Genomic DNA, 13,414 nt, shown 5'->3' on the forward strand with positions numbered 1-13,414 from the left:
TATACGTTTGTTGAGCAGGAGTTTGATCGGAAAAAGCTTAATTGTAGGATGTTGACAATTTACTCGGTTTCGGAGGATTTCTTTTGCCATCATACTGGACTCAAAACAAACTTTAAGGGGACGACTTAGCCCAGGTTTGTATTTACCGATTCGTACAACTTTCCAAGGTTGCGGTATTATATCGGTTTTCAATACAGATCTCAAGATTTTAGCGATTTCGCATTTATCTTTTTCCTGTTTTGCTTGTAAAGATTCTGCTTCAGCCTCAACTATGCCTGCAATGATAATGTTTTTTTGCCTGTCCGAACGTTCTGTCATTTCCTTTATGAGTTCCTCTGTAGATGGTCCACAAGAAGTTGAGATCGATCCGGTATTCAAATCGTGTATTTTACTTTCTAAAAGCTTTACCTTTTCATCCGTAGCTTTACATTTGTTTTTAAGCTCCGATATTTCAGTCAACATTTTAGTATGTTCCGATGCAAGAAAATCAGTTGTAGTCTGAATAGTATCAATTTTGGCTTTCATGCACCGTGGAAAAGTACTCTCTTTGTGAAATTGAAAATTTTTCGAACATATCTCTCATTTCCTTCCCAAGATTTGTTATTTCCTTTCTACAGACACAGTCCGTCTCTGACTGTTTACGTTTACGCTGCGTAATATTTTCATCTAGCTTTGATAAACTCGACAGGTCGGGATGCGATCCGCCGCTAAACCCGGGACCGCTTGTTGGCGACTTCATAACTTTCATTATTGGCAATAATTTGTCGTGGAGCGTAGTAATTGTTGACGATAAAGATCTTTGTTTTTTCCTCAGCCGCACAATTGGGTAGTCGTAACTGTGCAAGGGAGTTAAAAAATAGCAATTGTCTCGTTTACCCGAGGTGAAGAGGGGCGCTTGTCCGACTATCCGTATCCACACTGAGGTTATTGTAAAACGTAGCAAGTCATTAAATACACTCAATGCAAAGCAGTACTAAATTAGTCAAGAGAAAGGTTCAATTCTACAAAGCACATTATTTAATTATCAATATTCGTTTCTGACACACGTCCACTCACGATGCTCACTTGGATTGCTTTCAAGATTTTCAAGATTTTATCCCGACTCCGTGGAAATTTCGGGATAAAAAGTAACCTCCAGTCCAGATGTCCAGATGACCAGATGCTCAGCTGTCTTCATACCAAATTTCAATCCGTTTTAGCGTAAAGGAGTAGGTACCTGACAAACATACACACACATACGACTTTCTCTTTTATAATATTAGTTACGATTACGAATGCTATTGGATCTACTATTAAATTGTTTTGGCAGAATATGTATACATTGAAATTAGATAAAAATAACGTTTAGGTACTCTGTAAGCAGGCCGGAATAGTAGATTGATAACCAAGGGTGGAAAGTGACCCATTTCACCTGAGATATTTCTGGCGCTCGAACGAAGTGACAGCGCCAATAGTTTGAAGGGAAATGGGTAATTTGACCCGAGTTAGACACTACTTTTCATTTCGACTGTGAGGAAAGTAAATAGTACAAAAAAAAAGAATATCATGAAATTGAATTTCAGTATTCAGAAAATAGAATTTACTTATATCCAATCTCCAACGGTACCTTTTGGACCTGGCTACTTGCCTCGGCCGAGTATTAAAAAAAATCGAGTTGGTCACGACCAAGGAGTTTATATACCTACAAAACTGGTGGTTGAACGCCGAACGAAGAAGTTTGACCTTTATTACTTATTTATATATTCCATCTCTTTCTTTCACATTTCACGAATGACATCCATCTCTTTCTTAACTTAACTAAAGAAAGAGATGGAATATGTTCGTGACGTAATAAAGATCAAATTTCTTGTTTTTAACGGATGTTCGGCGTTCAACCTCCAGTGTTATAAGCTCCTTGGTCACGACGTGTATCTAGATGGCCATGCCGAAACGTAAAAAAAAAGTGTCTTCGACTCCGTGGCTAATCGAAAAATTAAAAAAAAAGTACTTTCCACCCTAGAGATGAAAACGCAATTTTCCACCCGGCTATCTACCCATGAAAATTATACTTTCCGAACAGAAGAGATGAAAGGGGCTTTTTCATCTCTCATACTCGGAAAGTGAGGCAAATCGTATCTAACAACAGGAAGGAGAGAACTCATTTTCTTTCCAAGGGTAGATAGGAATAAAAAAGTTAAAAAAACCGGCCAAGAGCGTGTCGGACACGCCTAAAATAGGGTTCCGTAGCCATTACGAAAAAATTAAGAAATATTTTTCTAAGGCTTTCGTATTTTATACGGAATCTTACAAGTTTAGGTATATTTTATACCCTAGGCTGCTATTTACTTTTAAACTACTAATAATTCTCAAGCAAACTTAGCCGTTATAGTTTTCCTTGTAAGTTTGATATACTTACTACCACTGCGAATTTTTCCAAATTTTTCCACCCACCGGTTTAGATTTTAGAGAGTGGGGGACGCCCTATTTTAATGAAAATTTGCACTTTAAAGTTGAATATTTTGCAAACATATCACTAAATCGAAAAATCGTCTTAAAAAACCCGTAATTTTTTTAAAAGACCTATCCAACGATACCCCACACTATAGGGTTGGAAAAAAAAAACACCCCCACTTTACGTCTATGGGAGATACCCTAAAAAAAATTATTTTTGAATTTTTATTGTACTATTTTGTCGGCTTAGTTTAAATATATATCCGTGCAAAATTACAGCTTTCTAGCATTGATTGTCCCTGAGCAAAGCCGCGGACGGACAGACAGACAGACATGGCGAAACTATAAGGGTTCCGTTTTTGCCATTTTGGCTCCGGAACCCTCAAAAGGCATTGGATGTCAATGGAACACATACGTATTCAGCCTATACGGTATAAGTATACCTGGTATAATTATTGAGTTTTTTTTCAGTTATATAAAAAATTTGATAATGCTAGTCAAATTATCATTAAATTATTATCATTAGGTAATTTCTTAAAGGTGCGTACGCGACGTATAAAATAAGAAAAAAAGTCAATCGGTAGGTAAATGACAATGGTATGTGTTCAGTACATACAGCCTATCTCTGTACAGTTTAACTTTTTGGTTCAATGGGAGAACTTAGGTACCTACTAAAATTTTAGAAATAAATTGACTAAAACCTGCCGGCGCGCGGTCACTCTAGCGGCCTGCAAAGAGATTTCATACAACTTTGCAGGCCGATGGCCGGCAATGTGACCGTCTTTTGTTTCAACGCGCGCTCTGCGACACGGCCTACCCAGCACCACCAAGCAGCCAGCGCGACACGCGCGCACGCAACAGGGCGACCAGACTAGCGTCCAGCCCGCCAGCTTGATTTCTTGTTTTTTATTTTATTTCATGTCATGTTTGAGAAAAGCACTATACAAGCCCCGGCCGGAACGTGGGGTTACCGGCCTCGCATCCCTATGTCTATATCTGCTTGGCCCGGCAACCCGATATAGACTTTTAGATTAGATTATTGTATTCACAGCTACTTTTTGCTGTGACGCATAGGATCCTTTTAAAATAATACAATGGCTTAAAGACGCATACTCTGTACCGATCATGACAACATTTTAATAAACTAAGTACCTACGTTCGTTCGTTCATTGTTATTTTTCTCTCTGTGTACTTATCTGTTTTCTTATCGCTTACTTTTTCTGGTGTAGAATAAAGAGTCATTGTATTGAATTGTACTCGTATTGTATGTTCAGTGGAGGTGTAAAATACTTCCACAATCAAATCGAAGTTATCGACTGTACATACAAAGTTATAAGAACTGAGCCGAGGGTGAAGTACCTAAAGTCGTGAAGTAATAATGATAACCCAGTAAGCGACAGCTTATCGGAGACTACATATTTAGTACATTCACACAATGACGGACAGTGAAGCCACGTATCTACTATGTTTGCAAAAGGCTTACCGTTGAAACAGGCAACATTTCTAACCATCACAGTGTTACTTTTAACAGCCTACCTCTACCTTCCTAGTAGAGATGCAAATCCCAATGTGCGTGAACAAAATGTCAAGTACATTCTTCAGTGGGGTGATCCTAGTCTATCCCCTTTTGACTTCATGGGACAAGGGTTTGACGCATTCTTGAAAAACAGCTGTGACTTCACCAATTGCTTCGTCACGAGTGATAGGAATTTTTTAGCGGATGTGAGCGAATTTGACGTGATAGTATTCAATGGTAGAGAAGTAGACAGACGTTTCAAGAAAGACAACTTGCCGGCAAACCGTTCAGCGAAGCAAAAATACGTTTACGCAAACTTGGAATCTTCGCACAACTACCCCGTCTGCAGCAGTTATTTCAACAATTTCTTCAACTGGACGTGGACATACAAGTTGAACTCTGATTGTCGCTGGGGGTATATTACTATTTACAACTTGACAGGTGGCGTCGTAGGGCCTAAAGAAAACATGCAGTGGCTAACCTTGGATCCCATCGATAATGAAACAAAGATAGTCCTCAAATCTAAGAGCAAAGCGGCTGCTTGGTTTGTATCCAACTGCCACAGTTTAAGCAATAGAGAAAACTTTGTACGCTTAGTGGAAAAAGAATTAAAGAAGTTCGGACTTTCTTTGGATGTTTATGGAAAATGTGGAAAGTTCGTTTGTCCTCGGTCGACTTCAGAGGCGTGTCTAAAGGTCCTGGCTAGAGATTATTACTTCTACTTCGCGTTTGAAAACTCGTTTGCAGAGGACTATGTGACTGAGAAGCTTGTTACATCTTTAAACAGCTATGCTGTGCCCGTTGTGTTTGGTGAGGCCAATTATTTAAGGTAATTTTCTCAAAAATGACCGTAAAAGTTGACATTATTCTTTACATATCAGAAGGTGAAGTGCATAGTTTATGGTCAGCGAAAAATTAAGAAGTTAAAAAGATTGCAGGCGCGCTAGCTCGGCAATAATGAATTAGCGCGCCTGCAATCAGTCACTTTTTTTTTAAAGTTAAAAAGGCCATGGAAATTTTGGCACAAGTCGTAAACAGCCAAGTCTAATGGTCGGTATTAGATATTTTGTTGGAACTCCGGACTTTTACTATTGGGTCTGAAATAGCTTGTGGTGTTTTCGGTGGAAAAATACACCTGCAGTTTATTTTTAATGAAAAAAGGCGGGAAAGCATAAGAAAAATATTGGAATAAAATTAAATTTTATAATATATTTTGAGAAAAAGTTTATTCTATTTCAGAATTATTCACCATTTTTGAGAAAAGCTTTATATTAGTCTCGGCTGGAATAGCAATTTCTGGCTTCGTATTAGTTAAACGGACTCGCAAGCTCGTCCGTTTAATACTCATACTCAGCCAGCAATTGCCTACTTCCAGGCCACGACAATAATCTACTATTAATCTAAGTATAGTGTCAATAGCTTATACAAGTAAAGAAAATGCATAAGTTTGGAGGGAATTCCTTTAAATAATTTATTGTACCAGGCGTTACTTTGCGGAGGTCCATATCAATGAACTAAAAGAATTTCCTTGCTCACCCGCGACCTTTAACGCGTAAGGTCGCGGGTGAGAAAGGAAATTATTTTAGTTCAGGGAGTTCCTTTGGTGAATAAATTTATACCATGTGTTGTTTCCGAGTTAGGCGCGTTCTATTATTTTCTGAAGATGAAAGAGCTTTAAGGCGACAACTGTTACGGCTTGATGTTATAAGAAAATGGTATTTTACACAAAACTTACGCAAAAGACTGCAAAAACCACTCTTACTAGGAATAATATTCTAAATTTATAACCTTGTGAGTCATAGGTATATAGGTACATTTAACAAGTCCTTAGTATGCGAATTTGCGGGCAACAGCAAGTTTTCCCATAAAGAGCCTAATTAATTAGAAATAGGTTTTTAATTTTTTACATGCTTTTATTCATTTCCTGTAAGTTAGTTGCCCGTTGGTATGCACATGTTTATTTAATGACATGCAAGTAAATCAGCAAAACACGTACCAATTTTTTTTTTAACTCAATTTTTTTTTTTCACCTCAGCACCTCAAACAGGCAGGTTTTGCTATGAGAAATCAGTGAGAAAAATCGCATTTTGCTCACTTCGTGAGACAAAGTAACTTTTTTTTTTAAAGCTGAAGATAGTGTTGGGTCCACTCCACTCACGGAATGCCAAATATTTGAACTTCACTTTGATCTGTCACTTTCACTTCAACACGAAAAAAGCAAGAGATAGGATCAAATGTGTTGATTACAATTTTAAATTAAATTTATGGTATTAAAAATACATCGATACCTAATAAATTACATGAGAACGAAATATTTCCAAAATGTAAATTTTCCCGCTCTTTTAATAAAGTATGCAACCTCGTTGCACGAAAGCAGCTTCTCTTGTTTCTTTTTATATAAAATAATTCCGTATACTTACTGCCTCTACAGTTGGAATATTATTTGACAAATTGAATGTATGTTTTCAAAGATGTAATCGCGACTGTTCGTTCGTATAATTTTTGAGTAAGGGTTTTAAATGTGATTATTATATTTGTTTCTTAATAATCGGATTATATTTAAAAATTGTGTTTGTTTTCTAAACAGGTAGGTTTATGTGGTTTTATTCTTATGTTACATTTAAACTATGTTCTCGCTGCTAAGGTGAAAAATTTTATGTATCACACGAGACCAAAGTTTTTTTGCATCTCGTATGTTTGAATCCCTTGCTGCTCTCAGGATTCTAACCTAGAATCACGAGCATCGAATCCTTCGCTTACTCGGGATTCAAAATCAACACTCGAAACAAAAAACAACTTTGCTCACATGTTTCACAAATAACTATTATTCATTTGTTTAAGTAAGTATAAATGTTTACACTGAAGCTCAAATTTGGCATATCATGTAAAATCAGTGATATTGATAATACAATAATCTGGTAGTGAAATTCTGGTGGCCCAGCCAGGATTGTCTCCACAGGAAGGATTGTCTCTTCAACTGTTAATGACATCAACTTCATCGACATGGAACATGGTCAAATATGTAGTTTGGATGATATTGCAAATAAAGTGAACAATAAGTTCAGTCCAAAAAAAACTTTGTATTCAACATATTTTTAGCAAAAACTTATTTCGTTTTGGGGTGGGGAACCCTAGAACTGGAATATGGTTAAGCAAACAAAGAATAAGTGCACATGTAGATAACAAATGGTGACTCATTCTCCGTTGCACTCGAGCGCATTCGAGCGATAGTTAATTCTAGCTGATAAACATTGCATTTAAACTTTTCTGTCATTTTCAGAAACAGCTCAACTGAACTCCTCCTCCCTTTTTGAAGTCGTTTAAAAATCATCCGTTCAAAGGGGACTCGATTATTAACGTTTTTATAACCCTTACTTACTTAGTTATGAGCTTATTACTATCGATCAGCTGTGCGCTACTCTATGCAATGGTTTTTTTTCGGGGTTGAGTCGACTTGAGGGCCAAAGAAACTCGGTCCTAACTTGCTTTTATTAAGATAATTTATATGAGGTGCTTTATAAGGGGGTTCACGTACAGTCGACAAAAAATTACGGCTAGGAAGGGAGGGCCCAGACAGCGCCAGATTTACACCAGCTAAAACATAACCCTCCTCCGGGCAGGGTAAAAACCGACTGCGCGTCCCCGACTCTCTGGAGCTTACCCCGGGTTAGTTAGCAGGTAGTTCCACAATCGAGTGGTCTGGGTTTCTTATGTATATTCAACGGTTCATAACTGCACTTCCAGATTTCTGCCGCCTGGGAGTTACCTGCACGCTGGGCAGCTCGGCCCCGAGCGGCTCGCCGAGCGCATGGCTCGCATCATCACCAACCACAGGACAGGAGACGCAGACCTATACCATGACTTCTTCAGGTGAGCTGAAGCCGTACAAATTCCGCCTTTTAACGCATTCACGCCACCGACGCATATATGCGTTTTCGGAACTTCACCTAATGCCGCTGTCATAATTAATCATACATCTTGAACGCACATGTGCGTCGGTGGCACCTGTGGAAGTCAGGTAGCAGTGAAAGCGTTAAATACTCAGTTGTGAGTTAGAAGAGCGGTAAGCGGCAAGAGAAGCGGTCGTTCTAGACGCCAGACAGCAAGAGACGCCATTTTCCAGTTTCCAGTGCAAAATTTTTGATGTCACCTTTTGAGAGGTGCGGAAGCGGTGAAGACAATCTCGCTCTACCTCAGGGTTTCTTAAAGTGGGGTCCACGGACCACTTACGGGTCCGTAGCATGTGTATAAGGGGTCCGCAGTAGGTCAGTCTGTAAAAATTATCTATTAGAAAATCTCCAAATAAAAATATTTGGAGATTTTCTAATAGAAAAAATTTTAACAGGGGTCCATGGATTTTTTTTAATTGTGAGTGTGGTCCGTGACTGCAAAACTTTTAAGAAACTCTGCTCTACCTTGATCAAGGGCTAAAGTCCGCAAACCTATTGTGACACGATACCAGAAGTTAAAACCGGCCAAGAGCATGTCGGACACGCCCGAAATAGGGTTCCGTAGCCATTACGAAAAAATTAAGTAATGTTTTTCTAAGGATTTCGTATTTTATACGGAATCTTCCAAGTTCAGGTATATTTTATACCTTAGGCTGCTATTTACTACTAAACTACTAATAATTCTCAAGAAAACTTAGCCATTATAGTTTTCCTTGAAAGTTTGATATACTTACTACTTACCATCCTGATTTTTTTCAAATTTTTCCACGCCGGTTTAGATTTTAAAGGGGGCACGCTCGATTCTCATGAAAATTTGCACTTTAAAGTTGAAAATTTCGCAAACATATCACTGAATCGAAAAATCGTCGTAGCAAACCCCTAATGTTTTTAAAATACCTATCCAACGATACCCCAAACTATAGGGTTGGATGAGAAAAAAAAATCACCCTCACTTTACGTCAATACAACCTACCTAACCCAAAAATATATTTTTTTTAGATTTTTTTATTGTACCATTTTGTCGGCATAGTTTACATAATTATATATCCGTGCAAAATTACAGCTTTCTAGCATTGATAGTCCCCGAGCACAGCCGCGGACGGACGGACAGATAGACAGACAGACAGCCATGGCGAAACTGTAAGGGTTCCGTTTTTGTAATTTTGGCTCCGGAACCCTGAAAACGAGTGCATAAAAAAAATCATCAACATCTCATAACAAATACCAAATCAGTATACTTTACTAGGTATACTTCTAACTTGGCCGCCTGTAGGTAGGTACCCCCATCATCATTATCATCAGCTGAGCTGGAAGACGTCTACTACTGAACAAAGGCCTACCCTTTAGAGTGCTACAAAGAAACGACAACTCGCCACTTGCATCCACAGGTTGTCCGGAACTCTTGCGATGTCGCCAGTTCCCCCTAGAAGTAGGTACAGTCGCCATCAAATATTTCGGAACTGCCAAGTTGGTCAAAAATATCGGAACATGCGCTCTATTATCAAGACTTTGAGTTCATGCTCCGATATATTTGATCACCTTGGCCGCTCTGAAATATCTGATGGCAACTGTACCTGGCGCCCCGGGCAGCCGCCCCGGTCGCCCCCCTCCCACCCACCTAAAGTCGGTACTAGCCAAAGATCATCATCACAAGTAACTTACACTGGACTCTAGTCTTCAGACACTGCGGAATATCGGACGAGAAATATAGGTACAGTCACCAGCACCAATATCTGACGCAACAAGCGTGCATAAATATTTAACAGGACTCTATTTCTAGGGCCGGAAGGCCGTGTCAGATATTTTTGAACGCTCCGCTGTGGCAGATATCAATACTGGTGACTGTACTACATTAGTACGAGTAAATTAGGTACTTATATAAGTATAAACTTCACATAAATTTTGGTTGCAGATGGCGAAACCATTACACGTATAAAATAACATCAGATACTGAGGATGTCTGCAAACTGTGCAGGATATTGAACGATCAACAGTTGATGTCACAGGAGACAGTATACAGCAACTTCACAGCCTGGTGGAACAGTAGACATGCCAGATGTAAGACCCGTCGGTCATTGCTGTAGTAACATATCGCTGACTTTGACAAGCAACAATTCCAAATATTGATAGATAGATAGATAAAAAACTTTATTCACAAACATGCCATGACAATTCTACTTAAATAAACGATTCAAATTGTTACATATTTAAATTAAGTTGTCACGGCACAGCCGCGAAAAGGCGCCGACTCAGCATGTGCTGCGAGCGACATTGCTGTCATCAGCGCTGATATTCTGTCGGAACCAGTAGGAGTTGACGCACTCAGTCACACACAATTTTTACTGTAAGTTGCTATAATACATAATTTAAGGTTCAAATAACAAACATAACAGATATTCTTTGAAAATAGGTACCTAATACAAACAAAAACAAAGACAAAGATTTCCGCAGCCTGGTTGTGAAATAGAACCGACGATACCGGGTACTAAGCATTGACCTGAAGCTTCTGGCAATCCAATAAATATGTTTTAAACCTTTGCTTAAACATCATATTGCGTAACCCATAGGTACAATCAGCATCAAAAGTAGCGGATCACATTTTTACTCTGTCGCATTGACTCATTGACAAACTTGCATGGCGTTTAGTACGTGGCTGTAAGACGACAAAGTACGAGAGACCTACTCCACCTTCAGAAAAGATGAATCTCAAAAGGAGCGATGAGGGAAATATAAGTAAGGTTCAATTATTACTTATAGTATAATGCAAGATGGTATGGAAACTAAGCTAGATTCAGAATCAGAATAGCCACAAATAAAGCTTGAGGGATTACTCGCAAATAGAATACACTTACGTTATACTTCTACTTATCAAATTCCATGTTGACACTAGAAGTGGGTGTTTTTTTTAAGTTTCTATTTATTCACAACACAAGATACAACAATTGAATTTTAAAGACAATTTTAGTAAATAACCTGTGCTCAGCAGTGGGACGTATATAGGCTGGGACGACGACGACGACCAAAAATAAATAAATAACCAAGAACCGCGGCAGGTGCAGCACCGGGTTAGAAACTTAGAATTTTATTTGTGATACAAAAAAATAGTGGATGACAGTCCTACACTTCCTGCCAACAAACGCTATGCATTTTCGCAGAAGTATATAAATATAAGTATATTTCTGTAATTCTTTTGTTTTTTATTCAAGTAAATAAATCCTACTAATATTATAAATGTGAAAGTTTGTGAGTGAGTGAGTGAGTGAGTGAGTGAGTATGTTTGTTACTCTTTCACGCTGAAACGGCTGGACAGATTTGGATGAAATTTGGCGGAAAGTTAGTTTATAACCTGGATTAAAACATAGGATACTTTTTATCCCGATATTCCCACGGGATAGGGATAAAATCTCGAAATAACAACCGCTAGGCTTAGAGTCATGAAATTTGGTATGTAGGTAGTTGGACGTCTGGAATAGAACATAGGTGACTTTTTGACCCGGTATTCCCACGGGATACCTAGGGATAAAATCTTGAAATAACAACCGCTGGGCTTTGAGCAATGAAATTTAGTATGTAGGTAGCTGGACCTCTGGAATAACACATAGGCTACTTTTTATTCCGATATTCCCACGGGATAGGGATAAAATCTTGAAATAACAACCGCTGGGTTTAGAGTCATGAAATTTGGTATGTAGGTAGTTGGATGTCTGAAATAACACATAGGCAACTTTTTGACTCGATATTCCCACGGGATACCTAGGGATAGAATTTTGAAATAACAACCGCTGGGCTTAGAGCCATGAAATTTAGTGTGTAGGTAGCTGAACCTCTGAAATAACACATAGGCTACTATTTATTCCGATATTCCCACAGGATAGGGATAAAATCTCGAAATAATAACCGCTGGGCTTAGAGTCATGAAATTTGGTATGTAGGTAACTGGACATCTGGAATAACACTTAAGTTACTTTTTGACTCGATATTCCTACGGGATAACTAGGGATAAAATCTCAAAATAACAACCACTGGGCTTAGAGCCATGACATTTGGTATGTAGGTAGCTGGACCTCTGGAATAACACATAGGCTACTATTTATTCCGATATTCCCACGGGATAGGGATAAAATCTCGAAATAATAACCGCTGGGCTTAGAGTCATGAAATTTGGTATGTAGGTAACTGGACATCTGGAATAACACTTAAGTGACTTTTTGACCCGATATTCCCACGGGATAACAAGGGATAAAATCTCGAAATAACAACCACTGGGCTTAGAGCCATGAAATTTGGTATGTAGGTAGCTGGACCTCTGGAATAACACATAGGCTACTTTTTATTGCGATATTCCTACGGGATAGGGATAAAATCTCGAAATAACAACCGCTGGGCTTAGAGGCATGAAATTTGGTATGTAGATAGCCGGACTTCGGGAATAACACATACGCTACTTTTTATCCCGATATTTCCACGGGATAGTTTTGTAACTAAGGGACCCCATACATCCGTGTATTATTGTTATTATTATTTTGTAATTTTTTCTTTAATTGCATACTTACTGTAGTTTTTAAGTATTTTATTTGTACTTATTTTATTTTGAAAAAATGACTTTCTGCCAAGCTTCTTGCGGCGCATTCTTCTTGGCAATGATGTTCTTTCCGAAAGTGCTGGTATTTAAAAAAATGACGTGAAAAAGTGCCCATTGCGGCCTATTTACTGAATAAATGATATGAATTTGAATTTGGATAGGGAAAAATTTTGAAATTTTAGCACTGGGTTTAGAGTCTTGAATTTTGTACAGTTATTCACAACACAACCTCAATGAAGACCACGATATAAATTTGGAAATTTCCAGGGGAATTTTGTAAAATCCCGAAAATTTCAATTGCAACTACCAGACCGAACAGTTTACGCGTGCGAAGCCGCGGGTAAAAGCTAGTATGTAATAATGTCTACATCACGGTCTACATAGTATAAAACAAATTCGCTTCCCGCGTCCCTTAGATCTTTTAAACTAGGTACCTAACCGATTTTAATGGATTTTCCAGCATCCGTTAGATAATTTATCTCAGAAGGTTTACATTTATAAATAGTACATATAAAAGAACGCGCCCCGGGCTACGCGCGGGTGAAGTTTTGGGGAACGAAAGATGTGAAATGCCTTCGATTAGGCACAGACCTTTTTTAACAAGCTTTTATTTAACTTTACCTACCTACCTACCCTGATTGTTGGTTCAAATCTTTTAAGTTCATTTTGACTCACTTCCAGTGCTCAAATTGACTTTAAATTTAGTACATAATTACAAGTAAATTGGATTACAACTATTAAAAAGTTTTTGGTAAAAATTTCATTTTTAATACATGTTTTTTCGCTGACTGTACTTTTTGTTAACTGTACTTGCATTGTCATTGTCACTCAAACTACATATATTTGCATACCAAATTTCAAGTCGATGCCAAACCGTTGAAGAGTTACGTCCTGCGGAGACGATCCTGGCCGTACTACCAGGATGTGATTGCCAGA

The 13,414-nt window shown here is 38.3% G+C and overlaps 1 protein-coding gene across 1 annotated transcript; it reads left to right on the forward strand.

Annotated features, from left to right (window-relative positions):
- The first annotated feature begins 3,867 nt into the window (after positions 1–3,867).
- Positions 3,868–10,028, forward strand: LOC141439767 (alpha-(1,3)-fucosyltransferase C-like). The gene is made up of 3 exons (XM_074104136.1): positions 3,868–4,775; positions 7,691–7,816; positions 9,809–10,028. The coding sequence occupies exons 1-3, from the start codon at positions 3,895–3,897 to the stop codon at positions 9,978–9,980; spliced, it is 1,179 nt and encodes a 392-aa protein (XP_073960237.1). The 5' UTR covers positions 3,868–3,894; the 3' UTR covers positions 9,981–10,028.
- The last annotated feature ends 3,386 nt before the right edge of the window (positions 10,029–13,414 follow it).

This window comes from Choristoneura fumiferana, chromosome 21, assembly GCF_025370935.1.
Source record: "Choristoneura fumiferana chromosome 21, NRCan_CFum_1, whole genome shotgun sequence".
NCBI classification, from domain to species: domain Eukaryota; kingdom Metazoa; phylum Arthropoda; class Insecta; order Lepidoptera; family Tortricidae; genus Choristoneura; species Choristoneura fumiferana.

Bases quoted from the DNA above. Each gene is read 5' to 3' on its own strand.
- LOC141439767 (XM_074104136.1), top strand. From the start codon at position 3,895: ATGTTTGCAAAAGGCTTACCGTTGAAACAGGCAACATTTCTAACCATC. The intron at 4,776-7,690 runs GTAATTTTCTCA...CTGCACTTCCAG, and splicing joins GGTGAGGCCAATTATTTAAG to ATTTCTGCCGCCTGGGAGTT. The intron at 7,817-9,808 runs GTGAGCTGAAGC...TTTTGGTTGCAG, and splicing joins CTATACCATGACTTCTTCAG to ATGGCGAAACCATTACACGT.